At 51.4% G+C, this 27,138-nt stretch overlaps 9 protein-coding genes across 9 annotated transcripts; 4 read left to right on the top strand and 5 right to left on the bottom strand.

The window, feature by feature from the left end:
- Nucleotides 1-148: 148 nt before the first annotated feature.
- Nucleotides 149-3,663, bottom strand: BDV17DRAFT_270017 (uncharacterized protein). Its single transcript, XM_073758626.1, has 2 exons — nucleotides 3,538-3,663; nucleotides 149-3,477 (listed from the first exon to the last, which is right to left on the bottom strand). The coding sequence occupies exons 1-2, from the start codon at nucleotides 3,622-3,624 to the stop codon at nucleotides 214-216; spliced, it is 3,351 nt and encodes a 1,116-aa protein (XP_073613123.1). The 5' UTR covers nucleotides 3,625-3,663; the 3' UTR covers nucleotides 149-213.
- Nucleotides 3,664-4,221: 558 nt separating this feature from the next.
- BDV17DRAFT_283413 (uncharacterized protein) lies at nucleotides 4,222-6,903 on the top strand (the record flags this gene model as incomplete). Its single annotated transcript, XM_073760355.1, has 2 exons — nucleotides 4,222-4,439; nucleotides 4,497-6,903. The coding sequence occupies 2 exons, from the start codon at nucleotides 4,222-4,224 to the stop codon at nucleotides 6,901-6,903; spliced, it is 2,625 nt and encodes an 874-aa protein (XP_073613124.1).
- Nucleotides 6,904-7,500: 597 nt separating this feature from the next.
- Nucleotides 7,501-9,836, bottom strand: BDV17DRAFT_158519 (uncharacterized protein). The gene is made up of 3 exons (XM_073754606.1): nucleotides 8,634-9,836; nucleotides 8,192-8,582; nucleotides 7,501-8,141 (listed from the first exon to the last, which is right to left on the bottom strand). The coding sequence occupies exons 1-3, from the start codon at nucleotides 9,721-9,723 to the stop codon at nucleotides 8,099-8,101; spliced, it is 1,524 nt and encodes a 507-aa protein (XP_073613125.1). The 5' UTR covers nucleotides 9,724-9,836; the 3' UTR covers nucleotides 7,501-8,098.
- Nucleotides 9,837-10,917: 1,081 nt separating this feature from the next.
- Nucleotides 10,918-13,208, top strand: BDV17DRAFT_158547 (glutamyl-tRNA(Gln) amidotransferase subunit PET112). The gene is made up of 4 exons (XM_073754607.1): nucleotides 10,918-11,409; nucleotides 11,463-11,539; nucleotides 11,594-11,735; nucleotides 11,782-13,208. The coding sequence occupies exons 1-4, from the start codon at nucleotides 11,091-11,093 to the stop codon at nucleotides 13,029-13,031; spliced, it is 1,788 nt and encodes a 595-aa protein (XP_073613126.1). The 5' UTR covers nucleotides 10,918-11,090; the 3' UTR covers nucleotides 13,032-13,208.
- Nucleotides 13,209-13,398: 190 nt separating this feature from the next.
- On the top strand, nucleotides 13,399-14,973 carry BDV17DRAFT_270021 (arginase). The gene is made up of 3 exons (XM_073758627.1): nucleotides 13,399-13,748; nucleotides 13,918-14,501; nucleotides 14,557-14,973. The coding sequence occupies exons 1-3, from the start codon at nucleotides 13,662-13,664 to the stop codon at nucleotides 14,858-14,860; spliced, it is 975 nt and encodes a 324-aa protein (XP_073613127.1). The 5' UTR covers nucleotides 13,399-13,661; the 3' UTR covers nucleotides 14,861-14,973.
- Nucleotides 14,974-15,105: 132 nt separating this feature from the next.
- Nucleotides 15,106-16,826, top strand: BDV17DRAFT_270022 (uncharacterized protein). Its single transcript, XM_073758628.1, has 3 exons — nucleotides 15,106-15,829; nucleotides 15,929-16,203; nucleotides 16,297-16,826. Exons 1-3 carry the CDS (start codon nucleotides 15,678-15,680, stop codon nucleotides 16,398-16,400), a joined length of 531 nt encoding a protein of 176 aa, XP_073613128.1. The 5' UTR covers nucleotides 15,106-15,677; the 3' UTR covers nucleotides 16,401-16,826.
- A 351-nt stretch (nucleotides 16,827-17,177) lies between these two features.
- fcpA (protein-serine/threonine phosphatase) lies at nucleotides 17,178-20,130 on the bottom strand. Its single transcript, XM_073754608.1, has 3 exons — nucleotides 19,723-20,130; nucleotides 19,583-19,669; nucleotides 17,178-19,533 (listed from the first exon to the last, which is right to left on the bottom strand). The coding sequence occupies exons 1-3, from the start codon at nucleotides 19,968-19,970 to the stop codon at nucleotides 17,349-17,351; spliced, it is 2,520 nt and encodes an 839-aa protein (XP_073613129.1). The 5' UTR covers nucleotides 19,971-20,130; the 3' UTR covers nucleotides 17,178-17,348.
- An 807-nt stretch (nucleotides 20,131-20,937) lies between these two features.
- On the bottom strand, nucleotides 20,938-22,614 carry BDV17DRAFT_158616 (aspartic peptidase domain-containing protein). The gene is made up of 4 exons (XM_073754609.1): nucleotides 22,204-22,614; nucleotides 22,011-22,152; nucleotides 21,309-21,960; nucleotides 20,938-21,256 (listed from the first exon to the last, which is right to left on the bottom strand). Exons 1-4 carry the CDS (start codon nucleotides 22,300-22,302, stop codon nucleotides 20,968-20,970), a joined length of 1,182 nt encoding a protein of 393 aa, XP_073613130.1. The 5' UTR covers nucleotides 22,303-22,614; the 3' UTR covers nucleotides 20,938-20,967.
- Nucleotides 22,615-25,551: 2,937 nt separating this feature from the next.
- On the bottom strand, nucleotides 25,552-27,098 carry rpt3 (proteasome regulatory particle base subunit RPT3; the record flags this gene model as incomplete). The annotated part of the gene is made up of 6 exons (XM_073760356.1): nucleotides 25,552-25,570; nucleotides 25,624-26,287; nucleotides 26,353-26,639; nucleotides 26,695-26,793; nucleotides 26,844-26,885; nucleotides 26,941-27,098. 6 exons carry the CDS (start codon nucleotides 27,096-27,098, stop codon nucleotides 25,552-25,554), a joined length of 1,269 nt encoding a protein of 422 aa, XP_073613131.1.
- Nucleotides 27,099-27,138: the final 40 nt, after the last annotated feature.

Here is a 27,138-nt window from a genome sequence, read left to right on the forward strand (position 1 = left end):
AAGAAAGATGGAGCTCCTCGCGGCGTTGAAAGGCTGTGGGGGAAGCCGAGCTTGGGTGCGGGGAACTTGCATCTCCCGACAATAAGCGATGTACTATTGAACTACAATGGTATGAACATTTATCTTGTGGTCTAATATGGGTATCATTGTCCCTTTGCGGGTCTATATCTCATTAACTCTAGCTAAATATACAAGTAACGAATAGTAAAGATATCAATGTTTCATCTCCTGCTCCCCATGAGCAAGATAATCCGAGACCTCCTCATCGCTCGGCCAAGAACCCCAAATCTCCGTCGCTGTGATAATGTCGTATGCTTCTTGCAGGGCCGACTCCGAGGATGTCGAAATAGCATCTTCTCTCGGTATAGTATGCTCCGTGAGGTCAGACTCATATGCTTTCGGCATAGCATCTTCACTCAATGTAGTATGCTCGGTGAAGTCAGACTCGTACGCGGTCGACTCTGACTGTCTGCCACAATAGCCTTCGAGGAATACACGGACCGCAACAATAGTGCGTCGCATCATCATCTCACCATTCAACTGCTCTTCAGACTTTTGCTTGAGAGTCGACGCATGTTCGTTCATCCATCGAAGAAGGCTCAACAGCCCATCCGAGTCTTCCGCCCACCCAAGAGATCTCACAAACGCATGAAGAACGGCAGGCGAAGGGACATCGGAGAGCCCAGGCACTGCCACCTGCGACTCAGTCCGTTTCTCAAGAGATAGCTTGAGGGAATCAGACAAGGAGATTGTCTTGGGATCCAGAAAAACAAGTCGATCGAACTGCCTTTTGAGCGTAGCAAGACCGACTTGGACCATCTCCTCGAAAGTCTGCTGGCCAACGTCTGAATATGGCGCGTTTCTTCGCGCCGCCGTAGCCAGTACTTTCAGGGCCGTCTCCATGGAATCGGGATCTTTGATCCCGACTGCCACTGCGCCCGAAAAACTATGGCACAGTGTGAGAAATCCATCGGAGCCCATTTCAATGTCGCGCGTATCCAACCACTTAACAACCTCCAAAATCTCGTGCCAGGCAAGGATCGTTTGAGTATGAGGGCTGATCTGGGATGAAACGCCACGAATACGGATCGAGCTAAGTCCTCTCAAAAGTTGAACCCATCCCTTGGGATTCGACGAGTCTCGCTTCCGTAGCAGTCTGATTGCATGTGATAAGAGCTTTGAGTACCAGGATTTGCTCAGAGTTAGACGTCTCCAATTAATATACGTGAAAAGAGTGGGGACCTGCGGGTGAGGTTCAACCCAGGTGTTCGTGATAATGGGGAATGCATCCGCGGAGACAATATTAGGTATCCCAGATTGGTAGGCGACAACAGAAAACTTGCACAAGAAGCGAACAAAGGCTGAAATGAGATACTCAGGCAATTCATCCAGCGCTTGCTGAGACTTGGCATCATGGTCCGGGATCACCTCGCCAAAACTAAACAGCACTTTGAGTTGTTGATTTGTCAAATCGCTGCAGCAAAGGCAATCCATACCAGTGCGGAAGTTTGGAGCGTGATTCAGCAGCGAGGCCAGGAATCTGCCGGACGGGCGAAATCCCTGAGAAAGCATTTTCTCCAAAAATTCATGGAGGGCAGGTGGTCTCACGGAGGTCCAAATCCAATCTCGAAGCGAAGCAGGATCTGGGAATACCTCTGGGCCGTCACCGGGTAATGCAAAGAGCGGCAGATCACGCTCCTTTTTGAATAACTTTGGCTCGTAGATGAGTTTTTCGCCCATCGCAACGAAGATAGAGTAACGAGGCGGAAGACCCCGCCTTTCATATTCCATAAAACAGGCCCAGGCCTCTCGCACCGTCCTCGTAGAGCGGATGCGTGCCTCCCAAATAGCATAGTGTCTCTCTCGTCCCGGGCGCCCATTCAGATGCTCCGGTTGACGTGCCAAGGCCCTAGTCTGTATCGTAGGGCTGTTATCCGTATCCCAACCCGCCAATATGCCCGTAACCTCTTCCCAAAGGGACTGACGGTAGCCAGCTTCCCGCATTTGAGACATCACACGCATGGCTCGGCTTTTTCTGCCTTCTACACCTTTATTAGAGTCAATGCCTGATCTTTCCTCTTTCCACGGCGGCCATGAGGGTGCCTGTAGCTCGGCATATTCACGTTCAGCAGCCGTTTTCTTATGAGCTAGCTGGACTGTAGCCAGTCCTTGATAGCCTCGCCGCGTGACAGGTAAAGCGGGCGTCGTATTCGCCATTGCTTTCAGCAACTCAAATTGCGCTTGTTGTCGTATTGAGGCCGTCAAATAAGGGCGGGGTCCGGAAGGTAAAGAGAGAAGTCGTATAAAGTTATTGAGCGTTTTGGCCACAAAGCTGCTTCCTGGGGTTCCAGAGATGCGCAGATAGATTGCGAACGCTTGAGCAATTGGAAGTTGCGCCTCCGGCCACAAGAGTCGAGCATGAAACAACAGGCGGGCAACAAAGGTTGCGCACGTTTTAGGATTGATCAGCGGCATAGTACTTACGGTGTCCTCGAAATTTAGGTGATTTAGTGGACTGTCGCCTGACACGGTACGAAGGGAGTCGTCGAGTCGGGGAAGTGGCTGCCCGGTGATTATGTGCAGAGAGTACACCAATAATAGACGAAATGTCTTCAGATCAAGTTCCTGCCGCAGGAGCATGAGTGGAATAAAGATGGGGATGCTCTGATGGAGTCCGGTTCTATTAGCTGTTGTGTCCGCTTCTAGAAGGTAAATGCGGAGAGTAGCCTCATAAACGGTATGACTCTTGAGCACCCACACCCATGCCATCACATCGGTTATATCATAATTTCGAGACTCCAGGTGCTCAATGTGTTTACCAAGCAGCATTTTCCGTAGAGCGTTGTCGAGATGCTGAGCAGCATGCGGATTTTTCTTCGTCACCCGGGTTCGTGTCCAGGTCCGTAGGACGGGGTCAACGGTTCGGAGGTATTTGTCGGTAATCATTCGCAAAGATTGTTTTTGCGCTTTCTCCATGAAGATTTGTCGCTGCCTCGAAGCCAATGGAGTGATGAGAGGTTTCTGAGACTTTCCAGACAAGGTCCAGTTGCTGGTATGATTCTGGGACAAACGAATTGCTATTTTCTGAAGGGTATCGATCAGGTAATCCGAAGGACTCGGCTTGCTATACCGAAGCGAGCCCTCCAGATCGTCGGAGGAGCCATCACTCCGTAGGTTTTCGCAACCGGTCTTGGCTGGCGTTGAAGACCGCGAAGGTATTGAATCCACATCGAGAACTTCTCCTCCACACCCGGATAACGGCGCCCACGGTTCCAATACACCTTCCGAAGGTGACGATTGTTGATTTAAGCGAGACAGTATGAGCCTTGACGAGCACCAGAATTCGCAGGATGAAGTGTCTGCAGGACCGGGCATAACAATGCCAGGCTGGCTAAAGTTCGGCCGGACGAAGGCATTGGCGGGCAGATCCAAGGATTGCACGTATATCGGTTGGAAAGACGTGCTATACGAGCAACCCTGAGGTGAGGGAAACCATAGTTAGCTCTGTAATACCGAAGCTTCAGCCTGGATAGCTACCTTTCGGAACGAACGGCGGCTGAATTGCGCCGCTCTCAAAAACGCAACCATGAAGCGGTTCGGAGCATGATTCCAGACCGATAACATCCATAAATCTGGAAGCCAGCGAGGAAATCATGAGACAGATGTTGACTGGTCCGCGCGTTCAGTTGCTGCCATTTGCGCTTGAGGCTGGACCCAGTGAAAAATCCCGGTCACGTGCGCCGCTGTCACGGGTTGCGCTTTTGGCCTGGCGCGGGCGAGGAAACAGTTCGATCCCTTTTTGTCTGTCTCCCCAGTCCCCTCCATACGCGCTTTTCGACCTTTTTTCTACTCGTCTGTGCCTGGTGCAAAGAGTAGAATATTCTACCTATTGTGCACGGCCAATTCGCTCTTATTGTTGTGTTGGATCTGCGGTTCCTTGGGATCTGTCCCCGGCTGCGCATCAGTTCCATCTCTTGAGCTACCGTATTGGCGCATCCGCTTCGGAGATCAAGGCACTCGATCGCGATTCTGGCACCAGGATCTTGGATCTATTGATCTTCCTCATCCCATTTCCACACTTGCTAAATCTTACTGCGATTTCAGGCGCACCGTCGCGTCCTGATTTTACGCCAGCGCTGGCTTCCATCCCCTTGAAGACGAGAAGGGCCCTTGTTCTCGCGTCTACCACAAAATCAAACCCGCCGGCGCGTCTCCGAGGTAATGAGTTCAGACGAAGGCGGAGCGATATCGATGGCTGCCACAAATGGCGAACGTGCTACTGCCACTCCTGAACCGTCCACCTTGGCGACGCCAGGCAAGCGAAAGCGTGTATCTAGTCAGGATGACAAGGCCGCCCACGAGGCAGGCGCTGCATCGCTGCTGGACGAGAGGACGAGATTGCAGGAAACGCTGCGAAACCTAGTCGAGATCTTGAGCAAGTAAGCGGCTTATTGCTCTCGAAGGTCAATTGGCAGGGAATGGCTAACAATTTCCAGGAACGACACCGAACTCCAGCTCTTATCCTGCCCTCTACCGTCCTCTCCCGTGAAACCCCGCTCAAAACGCGCGAAGATTGCCGGTGATAAGGATGAAGCTGTTAACATACAAGCGCGGGTCGCGTCAGATCGGTACAATACGCTGTCTGAGTTTCTTGGTGATTTTGAAAAAGCATCCGCTGCAGTGATTGAGAGGAATAAGGCCCAGGCTAGCGGCACTCCAATTGTGGGAACCCCGGTGACGGAGACGGTCAATCGCATAGCTGCATTCAAAAAGTTGCTCAACAGTCTCATACGTCAGGCTCAGGTGAGCCCGGCCAGCGTCAAGGCGGAAACACCAGGAAACGAGGCAGAGTCATCAGAGAAACCGCCCACTTCAACCGAGGAAGTCCGGAACAGCGGCTTGGTCCTCACGTTATTCGGCAACCCGGCCAACCCAAAGCAGCTCTACTCCAGTCTACAAAAGTCCGTCAAAGTTCCATTGTCCTCGGATGAATCTGAAACGAAGAAATATGTGGAAGTACAGACGCCCCTTCCAGAGGGTGGCTTGCCGAATGGGATCACCACCACAAAGATTGCTCCATATGAGGACGAAAAGACAAAAGTGGCAAAGCGAACATTCGGGGAAGTCTTCACTCCAAAAGCAACTTTGCCTCAATATGAGCCGCCTCGCAGAGCTCGGTCATCATCTCGCACCTCTCAAGTCACTTGGATTGATCCTTTCGACGCGGTCACGAATTATAGAGGCTTTCTTGGAGATCGGAATAACTACTCATTTGCACACCTTCCTTCGGGCAATTGGCTCCAGTATGGAGGAGTGACTTCGTCGCCGTCATTCTGGGGTCGCCGGCAGAAGCAGCAATCTCCTCAGCAACTCGGCGAAGAAAAGTATCACGAGGACCCGGTGCTTTGGGCTGACGAAGATGCATCGGTACTCCAGGGCGTATACTCATCTTTTGCCCCTTCATTTGACAGCTCTGGAGCCGTGGTACAGGCAGACTCAAAGAATCTGGTATGGTGGAGCAAGCGAGGAGCGAAGCGGTTGAACTTATTGCTATCAATACCGGACGCAACAGAGGATCAAGACACAACAGTGCAACCAGGAAGCATTGGAGATCTTGATGAGAGCACACTGGAAGAAATGGTGAAATCGTTTAATCCTGATGTCTTTGCTGATGGTGCCATGCCGTCCAAATCAGCGAAAGACGATCAAGAACAAGAAAAAACGTCAGAAGAGAAGGATACAGATGATCTGCTGGCCGAAATCTCAGACTTGTTGGAGACACTTAGTTCCTATCAAAAAATCCGTAATCTGGATTTACCAGCTTCCAACCAAAGTGCCGAAGCAAAGGATACACCGTCGACTCAAACGACTCCGAATCAACCATCTGATGCAGAGAGAGAAGTTTACGAAACGCTGAGATCTAGCTTATCCCTTCTTGTCTCGCAACTGCCACCGTTCGCGGTCGCTAAGCTGAATGGCGATCAACTAGCGGAATTGAACATCAGCCAAAAGATATTGATTGAAAATACAGACTACCCAGGTAGCATGGAGAAGGATGATCATACAGTACAACAAGAAAGGGCAGTTGCTGCCGCGGCAAATCCAGTAGCAAACAGGGCCTCGACGCCTTCCCGCCCTGCTAATTATCAAGCACCGTACAACCAGCGTCCTTTCAGCGCCAATCCTCGAATCCAACCACAAGGGAGCTTCCAAGGTCAACAGCCATACTATTCACCACGACAACCTTCCACACCCGGAAACTTCACACCGGGAAACCCACAGTTTGCGGGTGCTCGCCCTCCAGCAACACCTGGTCAACGGCCGGGCTTTTACCCAGGATACGGACAGCCGACACCTCAGTTCAACCAGGGAAATCCAGTCCCGCAATACCAGCGACCTGGACAAAACGGGTATAATCCATTTCCGGCTCAACCAGGGCCCAATCCACCCCAAGGTTCTCCACAGCAATACACCCCACGGCCAGGGCAACAAGCCCCTTACAACGTGACTCCCTACGGCCCCGGGCGCAGTGCTTCCCCACAGAAGCCAGGATCATACGTAACCCCACGAGCACCATTCATGCCGCCAGGCTCCAACCCTCAACAGCGATTCATGCAACAGCCACAGCAGCCGCATCAACAACCCCAACCGTACGGCAACTACACCCCTAACCAAAACCCAAACACATACTCGAACTCGGCTGCGGCCGTGACATACGCGCGTAGCGCCGCCGAGCAGGCTGCGTTAATGGACCGAAATAGGGTACAATTAGCGGCACAGGGAGGTTCAGCGTCCCCGGCAACACCGCAGCCTCAACAACAGCCTCCGGGCGATCATCAAGGATCTCAAGACCGGAGCGTCACGCCTGGGAGTAAGCAAAACGGTACGCCAGTGCCTGCTTAATCCTAAACTTCAGCTCCTTCTGTTCTAAACTTCTGATCATCATTGTTTCTCTCCATCGTTCATCTTATGCTTGTACCATCGTGCTTTCCACGCAGATAAAGAGGATGTGGTGTTTAGGTAAAGGTTTCTTTTGGCGGGGTTTCCTTCTTTTCAGACGTTTTCCTCCTTCAATTCTTGAATTCTCTATTCCGCCCCGCCGTCGTCTGCATTCGGACACAAAATCGGGGGCATCGAAGCTTTTCACTTTACCTATTTTATGCGCCTTATGCCTTCTACCTGTTACCAGGTCTATCACGTATTAGTATATTACTATTGTTATATCAGACTTAAAACTTCAAACTTTTTTTTGGCTACCTCTGATCCTTCAGCTTGTGTTCCTTCTATGTCTGTCTAATGCGGGACTCGGCATTATAAGATAAATCTTGTTCTTCATTTTTCAAATTCATCACGCCTAGATTGGCGATTCCATTCCTATATTTCTCGTCTCTCCAGTTCTTTTCTTTCCTTTCCTGTCCCATCCTTGTCCAGTGCATTAGCTACGGCGTCTTTACGTGCTAAATGTTAGACGTTCAAGATGCGTTATCTCGCTTGGCATTTGCGTATATCAACCATTGATTCGAAACCCGACTTATCCTACCAAGTAAACACTGCCAACTAAGATAAGCCATAGCGAAGTCCATTAAAGTATGACCACTCTGCACTGTACTCCGTATAGTACACCGAAATGCGGAATGAAGGCTCAATGTGTAGAGAAAATACAACGCAGGAATCGAACAACAAAAGGTTAAAATAAACCAAACATCCAGTGTCCAAGGTCAGGATCCGATATCCGATACCCTTCGCTAAATAGCAAACTTACAGCCGTGAAGTAATCGAGTAATGTAAGGTGGTAGTAGCAGTAGTAGTAATAGCAGTTGCTGTTGTTGTTGTTGTTGTGACTGGGTCATAAGCCGGTGCGCTTTGAACTGGCATGGCCAGATCCAATTTCAAAAACGCCATCCATCTAGAATTCGAGGTTTATCTTCAGGGGAAATTCAAGCCTTTGATGCGCCGCGCCACCTAAGAAGATTCGCGAGGTCACGAGGTCAATTAGAGGAATACGAGTAAGTTTGATGAGCGTGAGGTGAGGGTATATGTTGTGTGAAGTGTCGCTTAGATCGTTATAATATCAAGACAGGGATTGTGAGAGGATAGATCAAGAGATACATAGCGCAGCTATGGCCATAAAGCCAAAGTATCTAAATCAGAAGATTAGCGAATACCTTTCCACACAAGAGAGGGGACGTACAAGCCAGCAACGCGCCACCCATCCTGCGATTTAACAAGATGCTCCGTACCCGAGGAATAATGCGCCGCAATAGCAGCAGACGCACCGCCAACAACAGCAACGACAAGAATTCGACCAGCGAATTCGGCGATCATGCTAAAGGCAAGTAGTGGGAGGATAATAGCGGCAGAGGCAATGATAATGGCGGAATAGACGGGAGGTGTGATTTTGGAGTCGGCGGATGCCACTTGCGGTGTAAGGGAGACTAGGTCCTTTGGATGATTGAGGAAGCGCATTTCGTTGGCGGCGATGGGGTTGTTGCCTTTCATCCATTTGCGGTAGGTTTCGACGTCGGGCTTTGTGGCGCGGGGGAGCGTCTGGAGGACTTTGCTGTATGCGGCGAGGGCATTATCTGGTGGTTAGAAGTCAGTATGGCTAGAGGCATAAATTTGGGATGACGTACTGTATTGCTCTGTCTTTTGAATCAGTGCTCCCATAACTTCTTCGCGTCGGTAGTGGAGGGACGAGTAGGCCTGCGCTTGTACGTCCATGCGTCTTGAGGCAGGTATTACCTTCGTTCCCTCCTGCTCGGCGGCTCCTCTTCGCTGCATGTCTTCGTAGTCATCGAGCACTCGCAGCTCTTCCTCCAGTTGCGAGATTTCATCCTGCAGATATAGGAGCACACGATGATTAACATCCTCGAACCGACGATAGAGTGGCGGAAGAGAATACTCCTTGTTCTCTGCGGACGCACTCAATCGCCAAGCTAAAAGTCCGTAACCCGTAGGATGGCACGATGACTTGGTGTTCCGCCTGATCTTCCGGCTAGAGCGGTTCAGGTCTTCCTCCGGGCTTTGCGGGGGAGACGGTGGGAAAGAGGCCCGGCGAAGAGAAGTAGAGGGCCTCGCGTAGTAATCTTCAGGGACAAGCTCAAGATTTCGATGCTCAGGTGGGAATGAGCTGTCGAATGACCCAGCGACGGATCCAGCAACGCTGCTTCCTGCATCAGTGGAAGGTCTCCGATGAGCCGTACCCTGCCTCGCAAGCTGCAACGGCGCTGAGACTGGAGATGCATCGAATGCGCCGAGTGGTTGCGATTGCTTAGTCTGCACAGACGGCGCTCGGTTGCGATTCTGTACAGGAACAGCCGTGTTTGGTTGCCGAGTAGGAGCAGCCTTTGGCTTAGAGCTAGGCGGGAATGGAGGGCGTAAATCATCGTCGTCGGACGATGTCGCCTCCGAGTCGCTGTCGGTCTCACTGTCGGTTTCAAGGTATTCAAACACATTAAGCGCATTTGCATCTCTCCCCTTTGCCTCAGTTGGAGCAGGAGGAGGAGGTGGTGGTGGTGGTGGTGGCGGCGGAGGTTGAGCCTTCGAAGTATAGCCAGAGCCGCTAGAGTCCGCGCTCCGAGGCGAGACGGGCTGGGCCTTAGGGCTGTCTTTCTTAGCCTTCTCGACCGGGGCCTTGGAGCTCTTCGAGCTAGTAGAGATGACAGAGCCCGCCGACGACTTGGTCGACTTCCTCGGGCGATTGAAGCCAGCGTAAGTCGGCATTGCGACGGTACTGGTAGGGTAGGGTTCACAATAGTGGATCGCAACAAACAGCGGTGGCAATGAAATTAGCACTCTGCCGATTGTTTTCAGGCCAGGGAACCCGGTGATATGGAAGAGACGAGGACATGAAGAAATAAGATGGGAGAGAGCGAAGATAGGCGCATATCCAGGGAGCACGGAGGCCGACAGGAATTCCAAACGGATGGCGATGAAGAATGTAGGACGAGATGCGCGAACCCTCAGGCGCCTGGAATTCTTTTGTAATTTTTCTCCAGGAATCAATAGTTCGAACGGCAACAAGCGCCAACAGATTCAAGCAGCGAGAGTGGGGAAACACTGGGAGGAGCCGCCTGCGGTCTGCGTTAAGGGTTGGGTATAGAATAGACGAGGAGACAAAGTGAGTGCCCCAGGATGAAGGTTTGGATATAAATAAACAGGAGCAAACGGCCCCCGATAAGCAGATGACGAGAGACGGCCCCGGGAATTGTCAGGATTGTCCTCTCTTCAGTCTCTCACAGTTTCATGGAGACGAACCTGAGGGCAAGGGCGAAGATCATGGAGGGGCTCGATTCGTCCACACGCGCCTGACCTGCGCCAAGTGTTACAGATCGCGCTGGGATCTGTCACTCACTGATATGGATATATTTCCAGAGAAGGTGATAGATGATAAAGTGCAATGCGACTGTCAGAGTCTTCAATGGGAACTTGAATTAACAAACGGAGGAGATGCGCAAGTCTAGAAAGCGATGGAGTCCTGCACAACACCAACACCCGCTGGAGTACAGCCGATGCGTTGTCTGACGCTCACTCGCTGCGGCCACTCGCGCATCCTGGTCGCTGAGGCTAGATACTTTTCTCCTTGCTTATCGATTGTAATGGCTACCCCAGTATGATCTCAATCCATGGATCTCTTACTTGCAGTTGCATGATGCTCAGCCCGCCTCAGCGATGTATCAGATTCTCCGTCCCAGCAATGCAAAACAGACCCTCTTCCTCGGATCCTCCACCTGTTCTTCCCTGACACGGTCTGCATACGCCCAGTTACACTATTGAATCAGCCTGGTACTTTGTGAAGCATCATACCGAGATTCGTACCTCCTGTGTTGTGATGGAATGGCAGGGATTGTTGACGATCTATAGAGTTGGCGATCACAGCCTGAGGCAGCAGCTGCGGTGAGTCTTACCGTACCATACCCGATCCATCATAGTACATAAGCTATCGTCGCGTTTTATACCGTATCAAGTTATCAACAGCTTGATCGATCTCCAAATCCAAAGCTTCCGGAAGAGCTTCATCGCGAGACAACATTGATTTCTCCACACCACTCAACAACCTATCGCTCTCCTCCAAAAATCGGCTGCTCCCTATGCTTCGATCATGCCTACGTCATTGCACCCGCGCGACCGTCCGCTCCCCATCTTGTCCGCGATGCCTGCATCATGATATTCCCCGACTACCTCAATTCCGCCAACAGACCTTAACACCTATTCGCCGCGTTCAAACATCCTCCACAGAATCGCAAGACCGGATACCCCTCCGCAAGCAGCTCAAAAAAGATGCGAAAGCCGTGAAATCTCAAAAGCGACTGCGACGAGAGCAGGAGGAAGCGTCGCGGGAGAAGTGGGAGTTGACCGTGGGCGTAGAAATTCATGCCCAGCTGAACACTGAGGCAAAATTATTCTCGAGTATGAAGGATCAATTATGGATGCATGATGCGTGGACATTGACTTGTGAACAGGAGCTCCCACTTCTCTTTCCAAAATTCCCAACTCGAACGTCGCTCTATTTGACCTCGCCTTTCCGGGCAGTCAGCCGGTTGGTTCCTATAGAGAACTTGGTAATGGGTGGAACATGCTGATAGTGGTCTAGGAATTTCAAGCAGCGACTCTCCTTCCCGCCCTGCGTGCCGCCATCTCTCTAAACTGTGACATCCAGCCGGTCAGTCGCTTCGACCGGAAACACTACTTCTATCAGGATCAGCCAGCGGGCTACCAGATAACACAATACTACGGTAAGGAGGCTAATCTGGGATCGTGAACTGATACTGATTGGAGTAGAACCCTTTGCGAGAAACGGTTACCTCGATCTGTACAGCCATGATGGAATTGCGCCTGAAGATGGAGACTGGGTTCGCATCGGTATCAAGCAGATCCAACTCGAACAAGATACAGCAAAGTCACACGAATATACTTCATCCATGCAGCTCCTCGACTTCAACCGTGTCTCCCACCCGCTCATTGAGATAATCACCATGCCGCAAATCCATACTCCCGCTACGGCCGCCGCGTTTGTTCGCAAGGTTCAGGCGACCCTTCAATCATGTAGCGCGGTGACTACGGGAATGGAACTGGGTGGCCTGCGGGCGGATACCAACGTCTCGGTTCGTCTGCGGGGAGACGACCCAGGCGCCCATCAGTACGGCGGCATTGGGGGCCTTGGTCAGCGCACTGAGATCAAAAACTTGAGCAGTTTCAAAGCGGTTGAAGATGCCATCATTGCAGAGAAGAACAGACAAATTGCTGTTCTAGAGAGCGGGGGTGTCATCGAAGGCGAGACTCGCGGCTGGACGATTGGATGCACCGAAACACGAAAGCTTCGAGGCAAAGAGGGCGAGGTTGACTATCGGTACATGCCCGACCCCGACATCCCGCCTCTCCGAATCGGTGAGGATATTGTCTCGGCGCTCACGAACCATCTACCAGCGGCTCCGGACGCGCTAATGGACATGCTAGTCCGCGAGTATCGTCTTCCCATAGAAGACGCAAAGCCACTTGTTGAGCTCGAAGACGGTGCACGACTAGAATACTATCAGGACGTCGTTGACATTTTACGTGATCTCCAGCAGGACGTCGACCCAAAGTCCCAAGGCGGTCTTGGCCGCGTAGCTGGCAACTGGGTCCTCCACGAAGTCGGCGGTTTGCTGACCAAGGCTGATCAACCCTGGGACGCCGAAAGAATCACGGCAAGCTCGCTCGCAACAATCATTGACCAGCTTCAAAGGAAACGAATCACTGGTGCGACGGCCAAGCAGGTGCTAGCTATGGTGTTTGACGGAGACGAGCGACCTATTCCCCAGCTACTCGAGGAGGAAAACCTGATTCTTCGGCCGCTTTCACAGGAGGAATATATTGCCCTTGCGCAGGCAGCTATAGAGCTGAACCCGCAAATGGTCGAGCAGATCCGCAGCAAAGGCCAGCTAGGCAAGCTTGGCTGGTTCGTGGGGCAGATGATGCGTATGGGCGAGAAGGGACGCGTCGAGGCGCAAAAGGCTGATGCGACTCTGCGGGAAGCTATCTTGGGCTCTTAACGATATGTACGATAGTCACTGTACGGTAGAGTGTATATATACATAATTAGCTGGGTTGTATAGATACCGGTGACATCAACACCAATAAAACAATGATACCCAACAACATTCACAGTCTGAATTATCAACATACCCCCCATCGTATCACTGCTTCACTATCTGATCCGAGCAGATTGCATTGCTAATAAAAATTGGCATCTTCGGGTGGTGGAGTGGGATGCTGCCGTCTCTCTCCTCGACCTGTACTTAGGGGAAAGGCACATTCCCTAAAAGCAGGTCTTAGCGATGCCCCACGGCCGCAGGAGACATAAAGCAAGCGCGGTCCTTTGATCAAGGCGATTTCATTTTCTCACTTCAGCAGAACTGATTTCTTTCTTTTCAAGACCATCTCCTCTCTTCAGTCTCTCAACTTTTCTGTCTTGAAGGCTGTTCTGTCTATTGAAGGTGTTGCACCTTATCTACTCTTGTACTTCGGTGTTCGTTCACTCTACTTTCCTTCGGCAGCTCCACCAACCCACTCGAACACTTCAGCCTTCTAGAATCTTTTAGTCTGCTTTTTTCTATCGCAGATCTTATCTCCGTTGCTTCTTCATTTGCTTTTACTTCCCTCATACTACAGACGCTGTCAAGATGACTTCCCCCCCAACTATCGAGCAGAGATTCCTCTCGCAGCCGAACCAGCTCGGCGTTGTCGCTGTAGGCTTTAATGGCGGCCAGGTACGGATACCCACGGCTCTTACCTACGTCGATCTACTGCAGGCTGCAGTACTACGTACTCTTCCTTTTGTTCATGACACAAGATCACGCTGCATTCGCATCTCCTGCAGGGGTCATGTCTATAATCGAAAACAACGCTAACATATAGTTGGTTGGTTAATTGGTCCAGTGCAAGCTCGGCGTCGAAGCAGCCCCCATGGCCCTCATCGAAGCCGGCCTCCTTGACCAGCTCCGCGACGACCTAGACTACGGCGTTCACTACGACAACAAGGTCCACTACTACGAGGAGCAGATCCCCACAGAAGACCCCGACCACAGGGGCATGAAGAAGCCGCGCGCCGTCAGCGCCGTGACGGAAACCCTGAGCTCGCAGACCTACGAGCACTCCAAGACCGGCAAGTTCACGCTCACGCTAGGCGGTGACCACTCGATTGCCATTGGGAGTATCAGTGGTATTGCGCGCGCGACGCGCGAGAGGCTCGGACGCGAGATTGGTGTTATCTGGGTGGATGCGCATGCGGACATTAACATTCCCGAGATGAGTCCGAGTGGGAACATTCATGGGATGCCGATGGCGTTCTTGACGGGGTTGGCGAAGGAGGAGAAAAGGGATATCTTTGGGTGGCTGAAGGAGGAGCACAAGGTCAACTTGCGCAAATTGGTGTACATCGGACTCCGGGATGTTGATCGCGGTGAGAAGAAGTTGTTGCGGGAGAATGGGATCAAGGCATTCAGTATGCATGATGTTGATCGGTATGGCACCTCAACGCCCTTTCTGTTTCGAGAAAGCTGACTTTTATGTGTTTAGCCACGGCATCGGCCGCGTGGTCGAGATGGCCCTCGCTCACATCGGAAACGACACTCCCATTCACCTGTCCTTTGACGTCGATGCGCTCGACCCTCAGTGGGCGCCTAGCACGGGAACTCCGGTGCGCGGTGGACTGACTCTGCGCGAAGGAGACTTCATCTGCGAGTGTGTGCACGAGACAGGTAACCTCATCTCAATGGACCTTGTCGAGGTCAACCCGAGCCTCGAGGAAGTGGGAGCGTCGGAGACGATTCGGACGGGGTGCTCGTTGGTGCGCAGTGCGTTGGGTGATACCTTGCTGTGATAGTGTCAGTGTCAGTTACAGTTCTTTGGTTGTACTAGAGCAAGACTTTTAGACGAGAACAACAATAATGATTAATGAGAGATCATCGGTCTGAACTGTCAGGCTAAATAGGACGGGATGGGCTCGAGACTCCCTGCCACCGCAATTTCGCTCTAAGCTCAAAGCCCGCAGTATAGAAAACAATCCCCGCCTCCCCAATTTCCCTTTCCCATTCTTCCACCTCAACTCAAAATTATTTCTCCTATTCACAATATCGTCATCGCCAAATTTACACACCCCGAGTCTCCAATTCGACTCCCAACCCCAAGCCCAATAAGACGCCCAAAACAAGCCCGAACCCTGAAGACCCAACAACTAACAGCCCCGCTTATGTAACGCCGATCACAACCAGCGCATCAACAGCGACAGCATCAGAGTCAGACCGATTAGACTGCAGAGCAGCCTCACTCCGGACAGCGCAGATGCGCTGGCTGAGGCCGACTCCTCTCGACGCCTTCCTCAAACGGTCTACGCAGTCCAGTCGGTGCTGTTGGCGTGGTCGATGAGATAGATCGATTTCTTACGGACCATATCTATACCTTCGTTACGGGTTGCCCTGCATTCATTTGCATTTGATATCGGGCTCGATACATACCGCTGTTTGGAATCGGAATAGGGACTTGGGATAGGGATTGATATGAGACGGTATACCCCTCTTCGCCATCGCTGATACCCAATATAAACTCGACCAAACTACGAAACACGGCTACGAATTTTACTATCGCCATTCCATCTACATCTACTCATCTACATCGACGCTGGGAAACAAATAGACAAGATGCCCCGCCGCCACGCGCCAAAACACTACCAATGGCCCGAAATCCAACTCAACATCTGGATCCTCATGGTCCTCGCGGCCTCCTGCATCTGCCTCGGAATCTTCGGCTGGTTTATTTCCGTCCAGGCGGAGCTGGGTCTTGGTGTTCCATGGTACGTTCAACCTTCCCCAAACCAAACCTTCCCAAACCCTAAACCTATACATACAAAACCCCTCCACAACAACAGTTGCTAATAAGTATGATGGTTTAGGCTCTTTCCCTACATGCTAACAACATCCTCCCTCTCCCTCTTCTTCGTAATCTTCGTGCTCGTCCTCGCGGCGCAGGGCTTTTTGTTGCCGGGGATAATCCTCGTGGGCACATTCATCCTCTTCACGCTCTGGCTGACGGGGCTGATTGAGACGGCGCTGCAATTGTTCGGCGTTGTCGCGAACGTCAATAATAATTGTATCAGGTGGGTTTATGGGAATCGCGTTGGGGGGGATAATTTGGATACCATGGCTTGGATTGCGCAGAGTAATATTTGTATGTTCTTCCCACCCGAATTCACATCCATCTGGGGTTTTTTTTTCTTGGTTTGGTGAGTGGTGTGAAGCTAATTGTGTGTTTGCGGCATAGGCAACTGCTGGCGAACGGCCTTTGCGTTCGAGCTGGTGAATACGGTTTTCTTTCTTTGGATGATTGTTATGGCTTGGAAGGTGCATCGGGATGTCCATCATTGATGTTGATTCTGATTGTGATTCTAATCCCACTCCGATCCATTTCGAACAAGTTATCTTCGTCTTCGAATTCCGCCTCCCGTCTGCCGATTTCTTGCTGTTTCTGATCGGCTTACTGCACGATTGGTTGAGTGATTGATTGATGAATCCAGTTTATGATTTGATATGATTTTATGCGATGCAATGTCATGTATAAGGGCTATATACACTATCCTGTCTGCTATGTTATGTTTGTTATGTTTACGTTCATGCTGGCGGTGCATAACGTGGTGCATGGTATATATTTCAATTTTGAGCGTTGGTTTTCGATAATATATGTACGGAGTACTCTTTAGTATATATAAGATTCTCTATGTGCAATCACCGACTAGGAGTAAGGCGACATGAAACAGGTGCCTAACACATTTGGCGTCAGAGATTACAGCGAAGATAGCGGTATAGTCATAGAAAAGCGCATATGATTCAGTTCATTTATTTTCAAATATTCAATAATCAAGATACCACCCTAGTTACGCGCCCCCTCCCCTTCTCCTTCTTGGCCTGGCCTGGTCCAGTCAACCCATGTCGTATTTCAACCAGGCAATGCATATGTATCAATCTGAATAGATAACTTGAAGATGAAATGTAATAAAAAAAGAAAAGAAAAGAAAAACAATGAAAGGTTTAGAACATAAATCGGAAACAATTCACAACCACCAACGCCTCGCTATGCGATCTCATCTGGGTCTCAGCCAACTCGACTCGGAAGATCGATGGACGCTCATAGGTCAGTCACAACCCGAACAACTCGGCCTGCTCGCTCCCTGGGCTGTATGTAGCGTCAGAGTGTGGTAGATGGAAAATGCACAAGCAAAACATAGTATATGGCCTCTTTCACCAAGAAATGTACTTGAGTAGATGTCATGCCAACAAGATCCCGCAAAAGCAACAACACCTAGATTAGAAGAAGTCTTATTCATCATCCGCAATATCCTCTTCAGCTTTGGAATCGTACCCGCCGTCCTCAAACGCCGCAAGCATCTCGCGTTCGAGCTCGTCCTCATCTTCGACGGGGTCCGGGGGATAGCTGGAGTCTGGATTGCGGGAGGCAGCGGCTTCTTCTTCTGTTTCGGGGAAGGAGACGTTTGGTTGGCGTTCTTCGCCGGCGCCAGTGTCAACATCAGCTTCAGCTTGAGGGCCCCGGCCGGCTCCATTACTTGTGCTTGCGGTAGCAACTTCCTTTAACGATGTACTCCGTTCATAGGAGCGCTTGATGCGTTGTGAGAGGCGCGAGCCGGGGACGTCGCCTTCGGCCTGGGTCTCAGGATTTGGAGGCTCGTCATCGTCGTCATCGGTCTCGCCTTCGTCATCGCGCTTCCGCTTCTTGCCGGGGCTGAGCGTGGGATTTGATGTGGGCGGGAGTTCGTCTCGGTCGATGAATGATTCGTTATCGCTTTCGCTCTCATCGTCACTGCCTAGGAACTCCTTGAGTTCTTCATGCACGGCTGCCTCCTCGTCTTGGTCGTACCCGATCGGCGACATATCGTCTAGCCCGGAGGACTTTAGGATTTCGTCGGTCTCTTCGTTGTCATCGTCTAGGAAGGAGTCGCCTGTTGCTTCGTCGGAGGATGAAAGCCATGAACTTTCGGCCATTTCTTTCGAGGTGGGGGATATGGGCGGGCCGCGCTCGTTGGGGTGGATTGGGAGGAGGTAAGGTGTCTCATCTAAGTGTTTCCACTGCACGAGACTGTCTATGAGCCATTGTTTGCGGACGATCTTGATGTGTGGGTATCGCGTTGCTTCTTGGAATTTGGCGGTGCGCTTGCCCGCGGTTAGGAGGTGGGTTGTTTTGTGGGTGATCTTGTTTGCGAATTGGACGCCAAAGCTCTTTGCGTGAAGGGTGATTTCCAGGTTGGCGGTGTCTTCGTTTAGTTTCCATAACCCGGAGTGAACGATGACTACATTGCCCAGAAGGCGACGCTTGATTTCCGGCAAGATGTCCTTGACGTCGGGCACTAGCTTTAGATCCACGTCTTTCTCCTTTGATATGGCCTTCTCGCCTCTTAACGCTGCCACGCGTCCTCCTAGGCCTCGCGCGCGTTTCTTCTCATATTCTTCGTAGAACTTTCTGTGGACCTGCTCTAGCCGGTCCGACAATTTGATCAGTTCCTGGTCATTATCGATCAGTAGATGATGGCGTTGCTTAGACGGATCTTGCGACTCGTCTAGGCTGGAGTCGCTAGACTCTGCCATCGACTCATCTTCGGCATCTAACTCTTTCTGTTTTTGTAGTAGCGGACGGTCCTCAACCTGGTGCATTATCGTCTCGTCTTGCGCATTGCTTTGTTCCTGCAGCAATTGTGGATTGTTACCGCCGCCCATGGTCACCAGCTGCTCCAACGTTGATACTTCTGTCGTGTCGGGTTTCTCTGTAGATCCATTGACGTGTTCTATAGGCGCGATTGGTTTTGCTTCCTCCTTCTTTTCGGAGGCTTCTTCCTCCTCTTGCTTCTTCGGTAGGAAGCTCGAATTGATATCCCCGATGCCCACGAAGAAGTCGTACGGGACAACCTTGATGAGGTTAGGAGTCCAGCGCCAAACGTCCCCGCGGTCGTCGATAATGACGACCATCTTGGTATCTACCGGAAAGAGCCGATGGAGGTTCTTGACGGACAAACTTCCACTCTCGTCACGACTCAGGATACGATCACCGAAGAGCTTCCGATCTGGGTCAATAATACCAGCAATAGCCTGCGCATATGATCTGGTTCCCATAGTGTAGATGTGCAGCTCATACATCTCGGCGACGTTCTGTAAAAATGTCTCTAGTCCGGGACGCAGCTTAATATAGTACCAACAGCCGCGCATTCCAGGACCGTCATCTACCAGTTGAAACGCCCGAACATCACTCACAGCTGCATGGTTCGGATTGTCTTTGTCTGCCATCCAATCGCCAATTGTAGGATCAACCGCCGCATGGATGATTGTTTGATCGAGATCGACGACAAGCGAGAGCTTTCGATTAAACAGTAAACGTCGCTTCGCATCTTCCTCCACACGTATAGCCTCATTTTCGCTGACTGTGAGAGCGGTGTTATCATGCGTCATTTGGATTGGAGCGCGCATCGAGTCCGTAATCTCTGTGTTATACGTCGCCCTATAACCGGTTAGACAGGTCCAAATCAACCAAATTTCATATCCCCTACTCAGTCATATCCTTCCCACACTCAGCGCAAAGCCCACCATACTGCACCTCGTGCGCACACGGCTCATCAATCTCAACAATATCAACACTGCCAACGTCAGCACCCAGAACCACAACCTCTACACAAATGTCCAAACTCACGGTCCATTTATAACATCCCCCTTGCTGATCTTCCACTGCACGATCGACCCATCAACAGTCGACTCGAACCGAGTTGGAAACTTCCGCTTCACATCGACCTTGTTTCCCAGCCCATCACCCTCCGTAACAGTAGTCTGGTACACATACCAGAAGAGCGCCTCATCCCTCTCCACCTCATCACCCGGCTGTTTCAGCAACGACGTAACGGTGATGGGGTAGTGGAGGCTTGGCGGTAAACGAAGAAGCATGCTCTATCTGGTGTTTGTGTTCGTCGCGTGTCTCTCGTCGGATTCGTATCCTTCGCTGTTTGAATATGTATTGGGGGTAAAGGTAATGCCGCGAGCGGCGGTAGTTATAGTGTGTTATCGTGTCCGACAGCTATGGAGCCATGCCCGTCGCCTGTGAGGGTTTGGTTTGGTTGCCGTTGCCGAAACGTCTAGCCTTCGACGGCCGCCTAGGGAACGGAGATGTCGGGCACGAGTGCAGGCGTAGATTAGGCGGACGCACGTTGTTTTCTGATTGAGGTCGCGCAGAAAAGATCAGGGGTGTGGGTTGTTGTAGCTGGTAGCTACAGGCGCACGCGACGGGAAAACGGCAGAGAAAAGAGGAGCGTAATCAACAAAGAGCTTGTCGCATTCCACAGCAAGTAGGTGATGTGAGAGGGTTTATAAATAGTCTCCTGTGTTACAGCGAGAAAGCAAAGGAGGGGTTGCGAATGGAGCCGGGCGTGGTGATGGGGTGATGAAAGAGAGTTGGAAGTCAGTGACCTCAAGGCTCAAAGAAGGTTGGCGGCCAGCTCGGCAAGGCAGCAAAGGCAGTAGCCAGGGTTCGCTAGGCGGTCGGCAGCTGTCTCGTGCGGGGGTGCCACACTCGGCGCAGGCTCCAGACCCTTCGGATTTCATTGTTCAAAAGATATATATATATACGTTTTCGGACTACATTCCAAGCCCACTACGCTGTAATCTTGATGATTGAGATGGCCATTCCTGACTTCAGGTCTAAATGCTACTTCGCAGCCAAAGAGTACACTAGCTCAGGCGAGATAAACGATGAAACACAACATGGTCACAATGAATTGCCAATTCAGGAAACAATGAAAGCCACAGCTACTTTGAGCTCTGAAACACCTGTAAAAAGAGCAGCCAAGGTGTCCCACCTAGAACTGTTCTCTCACACAAGCGCCTAAGAAGACCAAGGCGCGATAATGTAGGGTACACACTACATCTATATAGCAGTCTGGGTCGTTTACTTGGCCTTGGCGAGACCGACGGCGCTGTTGCCGAGGTCATAGACACTGTACCACTTGCGCAAGAAAGCATCACCAAGAATGGCAAGAGGGCCGACAGGTTCGGGGAAGTCCATGCCCATGAAGGCGCTGATGCAAGATCCCTGGACATCGAGGGTGTAGTCATAGGGACCAATGGTGAAGTTGTGGCCGGCAAGTGTGAAAGTAAGGTCGGGGAGGGAGTCGCGCTTCTCGCACTCGATGCTGTACTGGCCAGTGAAGCCCTTCTTAGCACCAATCTGCGCGTTACTTTGTGGCTGTCAGCATATAGTCGAGACACGGATTTAAGGCGGTGACTTACATCATCTCAGCGAGGTTGGAAGGAAGAGCAATGAGGGAAGTGCCGGTGTCAAGGATGACACCAGTGTTGTCGAGCTCAGCGACATCGTCGCCAAGAGCAATGGCGTCGAGGTCAACCTCCCAGTAGGCCTTACGGCGAAGAGGGATCTTGATCAGCTCACCCTCGTAGTGGTCCTTGTCAATACCACCAAAGGTAGCCACGGAGCTTTCCTCCGAGTCGGCTTCTCCGAGGTAGAAAGCAAAGACTGGCTCGTCAAGAAGACCCTGCTCAATCATCTGGTAGAAGGGGGGAACGATGCCATTGACAGAAATGGTGTCAAAGCCAAGACCGAGGATGCCATCGAAACGGCCAAAGGCAAAAGCCAGACCGGGCTCGCTGGTAGCCTCGGCGAAGTCCTGTCCCTTGATCTTCAAATCACCGATCTCAAGGTTGTCCTTGGAGACGAATCCGCTCAAACTGCCGGATCCGTACTTGATGGCAAACTCGGTGCCGTTCTTCTTGTACGTCGACGAGGAAGAAGAGTCATATTTCTGGTGAAGGTAGCAAGCGATGGAGCCGCACTCCGATGATGGAACCCAAAGGTTGGAGCTGCCGGTGTCAAGGACGACCTTGAAGGACTGAGGGGGCGTGCCAAGCTTGATCTCAGAGAAGTCTTCGAATGTCAGTACCATCCAAATACAGAATCCTAGTGGTATAACATACACTGCGCGTTCATGAAGTTGTCAACCAGAACGTCGTGGCGGCCCATGGCGTTGGCGGGCTCATCCTCAAGCACATGCTGCTGGAATTGGCCCATGTACTTCTGGCCGAGGGCAGTTGCGTGGTCGGCGATATTGCGAGTGATCTACATGGTCAGTAGCTGCTCCGTCGTCGTTGCCAACTGAGATGGACTCACAAACTGTTCGGTCAGAGGGACCTTGTTGAGCTTAAGCTTGTGAACCTCGGCGGAGGCACAGCCCAGCAGCACGGAAGCTGTGAGCAAGGAGGCCTTCATGGTGGACGGCGAAAGCACAAAATGAGCGAGAAAACGAAATGAAAGAATGGACTTTACGAATATGGACCAGGACGATGATGGAAGCAGCAGAGGGCTGATAGGAAGGAGTTGGAGAAGAGAGATGAGGAGAGGTGAGATGATGCAGTAGTCGTGCTCAGGTTCCGGCTGACCTGCTCTGGCCTGGTTGCGGAGCGACACCGGGGGCAGCCAATCACTGCGACCCCAGCTGCGTCATCGGCCTGGGTGCCTTCAGGCAGAGCAAAGGTAACTGCGTTTTGGTCTTACAGAGCACGGGATACGGAATATGCTCCGAGGTACTTTCTCTCAGCTGCTACAATATGCGATATTTGATGGTTCTGGCTATCCATCAATACTCTTCTTATTCCGTTGTCTTCATTCTTGAAGATAGCATGCATCTTGATAAGCGCCGGCAGCAGCTCCTCTCTATCAGGCGGACTGGGGACCCGTGACACCGGACTCATTTTCAGCCTGAGGCGCTGAAACAGGATCGCCAGGCACCCACAACACCCTAGGTTAGGCCCGCTGCTCGGATGGCTTGCTCTCCATCATTCTCTGCAGAAAGTAATTTGTACCGCGTGAGCCCGTCGGGTTTGTTCTGAGCTAGATGCGCTCGTGTCTATCCTGGCAAGTTGTGGTCTCCCAATCAGTTGATCCAACGTCTGAAAAGCGAGTCAAGGTCCAGATCTTTGCCGTTGACCTGGTTGAAGTCGGAATCGCCGGCTTCAGAGTTGGTGGCTCTATAAGCCTGCTAGATTTGGCCCGCGCACTTGCTCCCTCTCAAGCAGCAAGGTTGCAACAGCATAATGGCCGCGCATGGCAGCAGAAGATGAGTCAGTACCCAGGTACTGATTGGGATCGGCACCTGCATCTAATAAACGCTTGACTATCCCTTCATGGCCCTGCGACACTGCACGGCTCAAAGCAACGCGAAAAGCCGCCAACACGTTGCTCTAGTAAGAGTTCAACCATCTCGTCATTCCCATGTTCTGTTGCGTACGATACCGTCTGGCGCCCGAAATTTTCAGGGTTTCCGACGAACCATATTGGTCAAGTTATGGCTAATAGCCAAGTCCAAGCCCGTTGGAAAGTTACGATTGATCTCGAGGGGTCCCCTGGGGTGTGACTGAGCGCGATTATACATTCGAGTCGAACTTGCTCGCAGAATGGTGTTACGCATCCTCCCATGTCTGGGAGTGGGGACAACTGGAGCACCTGCTTTGAGGAGGAGCTCAGCAGCTGGCTCATTGTTCGTTTCGTTAGCTCGAAACAATGAAATATCGTTCTGGCCGCCGTCACCATTGATACGGATTTTGGGTAATCGATCAAGTAGGAGCTTCATAACTCCTAGACGGCCACATTCCGTTGCATGCCACAGAGCAGTTAGGTTCAGTGGCGCACTTCTCAAGCAGCAAAGACATAATCCCCTCATGGCCAAGTCGTGCCCCTGCCAGTAACGTGGTAATTCCGTACAAACCTCCATTATCAATTACGCCGCCATGCTCCAGCAACGGGCGAACGCCATCTTCATGGCCACCGGCCGCAGCACAAGCGATCGCACTTGCAACGCGATAAAGCATATTCATGCCCGTGAGCCCATGCCCTAGCAGTAAACGTATAAAGTCCCCATGTCCGTGTTGAGCTGCTGTAACAAGGAGCACCGTTGCGGCGATGCGATTGCAGGTGAAATCTAGACCCACCTGCATCAGCTTCTTCAAAGTGTCATCGCGGACATGAATCGCTGTCCACTGGCAGGCGTGGTCAAGATGGTGCTGCATGGCATCCTCGTAGAGGCAGGTGTTCAGGTCGAAATAGAGCCGGCGACAGGATTGGACCAACGAGTTCTTCTGGCGGATTGAACTTAGATTGTCCCATATGGCTGAAAGGAGCTCGTTGGCATCTCAAACTAGGCTCGGCTGTAGAAGAATGGCATCAAACACGCCTGGTTTCTGTTGCTTTTAGATAAGACCTCACGGGGTCTTTTTGCTAACAGCCGCGTATTCTGCTGGGCCTTCCAACAGCGAAACGCTGAGAGCTTGTTGGTAATGCGGGCGATTGATCAAAAGGCTTTTGTTGAGCAGGGGACAAGGGCAGAGCAATTTTGAGTCTTGAGAATGGGTTGTTACTCGTGTTCAGCAAGGAAAGGTACAAGATGGTGTTCTGCTCCAGGATTAGGTTCCTTCCCCGCAAGCTGGACGGCAGAGAGGGGTCACGAGCTAAGTACCTATTCATTGTCTGAACGGCGTTGCTATAATTAGCGAGGCCGGTGGCAGGACAGACAGGGATTTGGTTGGTTGGAGAGTGAAGTCAACCTTGCGAGCAACGAAATTGGGGGCAGCTTCATGGAACGAAATATAGTTCACAGCAAGGCATTGCTTGGGACATGAAATAAAACGAGTGTCGTGATATTAGTACTTTTGATGATCATATATTTAATCATAGACATTTCTTCTCGTGCCTTACATGGGTACTACGTATCCTTGGCAACACATCCCTCTCAGCCTAGCCAACCCCAAAGCCTCTATATGGCCTCTTCAACGCTGAACCCATGCCAACGGAGAGGCAGCGCTGACATATTCAACTGGCATTGAGCTTCCATTTACTCAGGCCTGCCGCACACAGCGCCTTCGCAACCATTTTCAAGGGATCACTGGGATCCTTTTCATCAAGCTGGGGGTAGAACATGCCATTATCGTTGGAAGGGATATCGTCCACCCGTCATTACCTCCATACGTATTCTACCTCTCGGCATCCGTCGAGCCGTAACGCCCATAGCAATATGGGATATCAGACTTGTCCGAGTCCGGGTGGGACCTAGCCAGCATGGCAAAGTCTTCAGAAGCCAGATACACCTGCAACGGGGTATATGAATGCATCATGGAAGACAGTTGAGAAAGTATGCGCGACGTCATCAGCGATCTTATTGAGCAGGGAGATGCGATATAACCTGGTACTCTGGGTCCGGAGAGGTAGTTTTAGGGTTCGCGCCCTTGGGTGTTGTGGCTGCTACTTCGAAATTTAGGATGTGGAACATATATACTCAACCTCTCGAGCATTCTTCTCATCGCGACAAGCCTCTACAGCTTACTTGAAGAACAAACAAGCGACCATTGCACTGCATCTGCTAGCCAAAGATCATGGTTATACAGTTTATTGCTTTCTACCTTCTCGCTATGCACAGCCGTAGGTACCCCCTCACAACCAGAGTCACAACCAGAAAGGACTCGCAAATTACCGGTAGAATTCGAGCCTTGGAAATGGTTAGTACGATGAGCCTCTTAAGGTTAAGGAAAGGCTACATACCTGTCGGCTTCCTGCCCGGTCTTGACTTGAGCGGAGTAAGCATCTTCAAGATCAGACTGGATGATGTTGTATCGATTCTTCCGGACTGCGCGGAGACCAGCTTCTTGCATGATTGCGGCAATAACGGCACCGGACAACGGCTCGTTTCGGACGATGAGCGAGTCCAAGTCTACCTCGGGAGACAGGGACATCTTGGATGCAATCGTAGAGAAAATCAGGCGACGCTCGCGCCTGTCACGGAGAGATGGGAACTCGATCTTTCGATCTAGACGACCGGGCCGAAGCAAGGCTGGATCGAGGGTGTCTGCTCGGTTGGTAGCCATGATGACCTTGACGTTACTTGTCTGTTCAAAACCATCCATCTGGTTCAAAAGTTCCAGCAGGATACGCTGAACCTCACGGTCAGCGCCAGTTTGGGCATCGAAACGCTTCGTAGCAATGGCATCGATTTCGTCAATGAAGATGATTGCCGGTGAGTTCTCCCGCGCCATTCTGAAGACATCGCGGACCATTCGGGGACCCTCTCCAAGATACTTTTGTACGAATTCCGAGCCGTTGACGCGAATGAAACTGGCCGTAGTGCTGTTTGCAACAGCCTTGACCAGCATGGTTTTTCCGGTACCCGGAGGGCCGTATAAGAGAACACCACGAGGCGGGTCGATACCTAAAAGAGGAGACGGACATTAGACACGGCACGAGCAATGTAAAAACGAGAAAGCGAGGGCATACCGATTTGCTTGTAGAGGTCAAAGTGTGTCAGAGGAAGCTCGACGGCTTCCCGAATCTCTTGCTTCTGCATGTCAAGACCACCAACATCTGCGTATGTAACATCTGGCTTCTCGTTCTCGCCTAGCATCGCAATAGATGAGTCCGCCTCCGGTGGTAAGATATCAACGAGGGCATTGGAATGGCGATGCAGCGCGACGGACGATGATGGTTTCAGCTTTTCGCGGTCGAGGGTAGAGAGGATGCGGACGACGTAATTCGAGCCGGTCGACGACTGGACGATACCGGTGCTAGTATTGTCATTAGCTTGGACTCTTGATGGCCATGGTTCGAGGACTGCCGTACTTCTGATCGATCGCTTCCATGAACTGGCCTATGACCAGAGGTACGCTCTGTATCCGCTTGATCTCCTCCTGTGCACGAACGAGCTCCCTCTTCAAGCTCCTGTTCAATATAGTTAGACAAGCATTCCACCGAAGCGCAATGTCACAAACCTTTGCTCATCCTTGATGTATTCCTCTTGAAGCTTGATGTATCTGTAGTCCATCGGTCAGCTAATGCAGCTGGCTTCAACTTTTGATCAACACATACTCCAAGTGTCTTTGCAATTTCTTCAAGGTGGCATATTCATCACCATCATCTACTCCAGTTCCTTCGAGCGAATCGATGTTCGGAATCGTATCCAAGGGAGCTGCCTTCGTGTAAGACGAGTGGGCGCTGACCGGGTTCTCCACGGCGACGTCCCCCATGGCGAATGATGTTAAGCGAGAAAATAGAGACGTCGAAGGT

The sequence above is a fragment of the Aspergillus undulatus genome, assembly GCF_047715775.1.
Source record: "Aspergillus undulatus strain CBS 261.88 unplaced genomic scaffold BDV17scaffold_44, whole genome shotgun sequence".
In the NCBI taxonomy this organism is placed as follows: Eukaryota; Fungi; Ascomycota; class Eurotiomycetes; order Eurotiales; family Aspergillaceae; genus Aspergillus; species Aspergillus undulatus.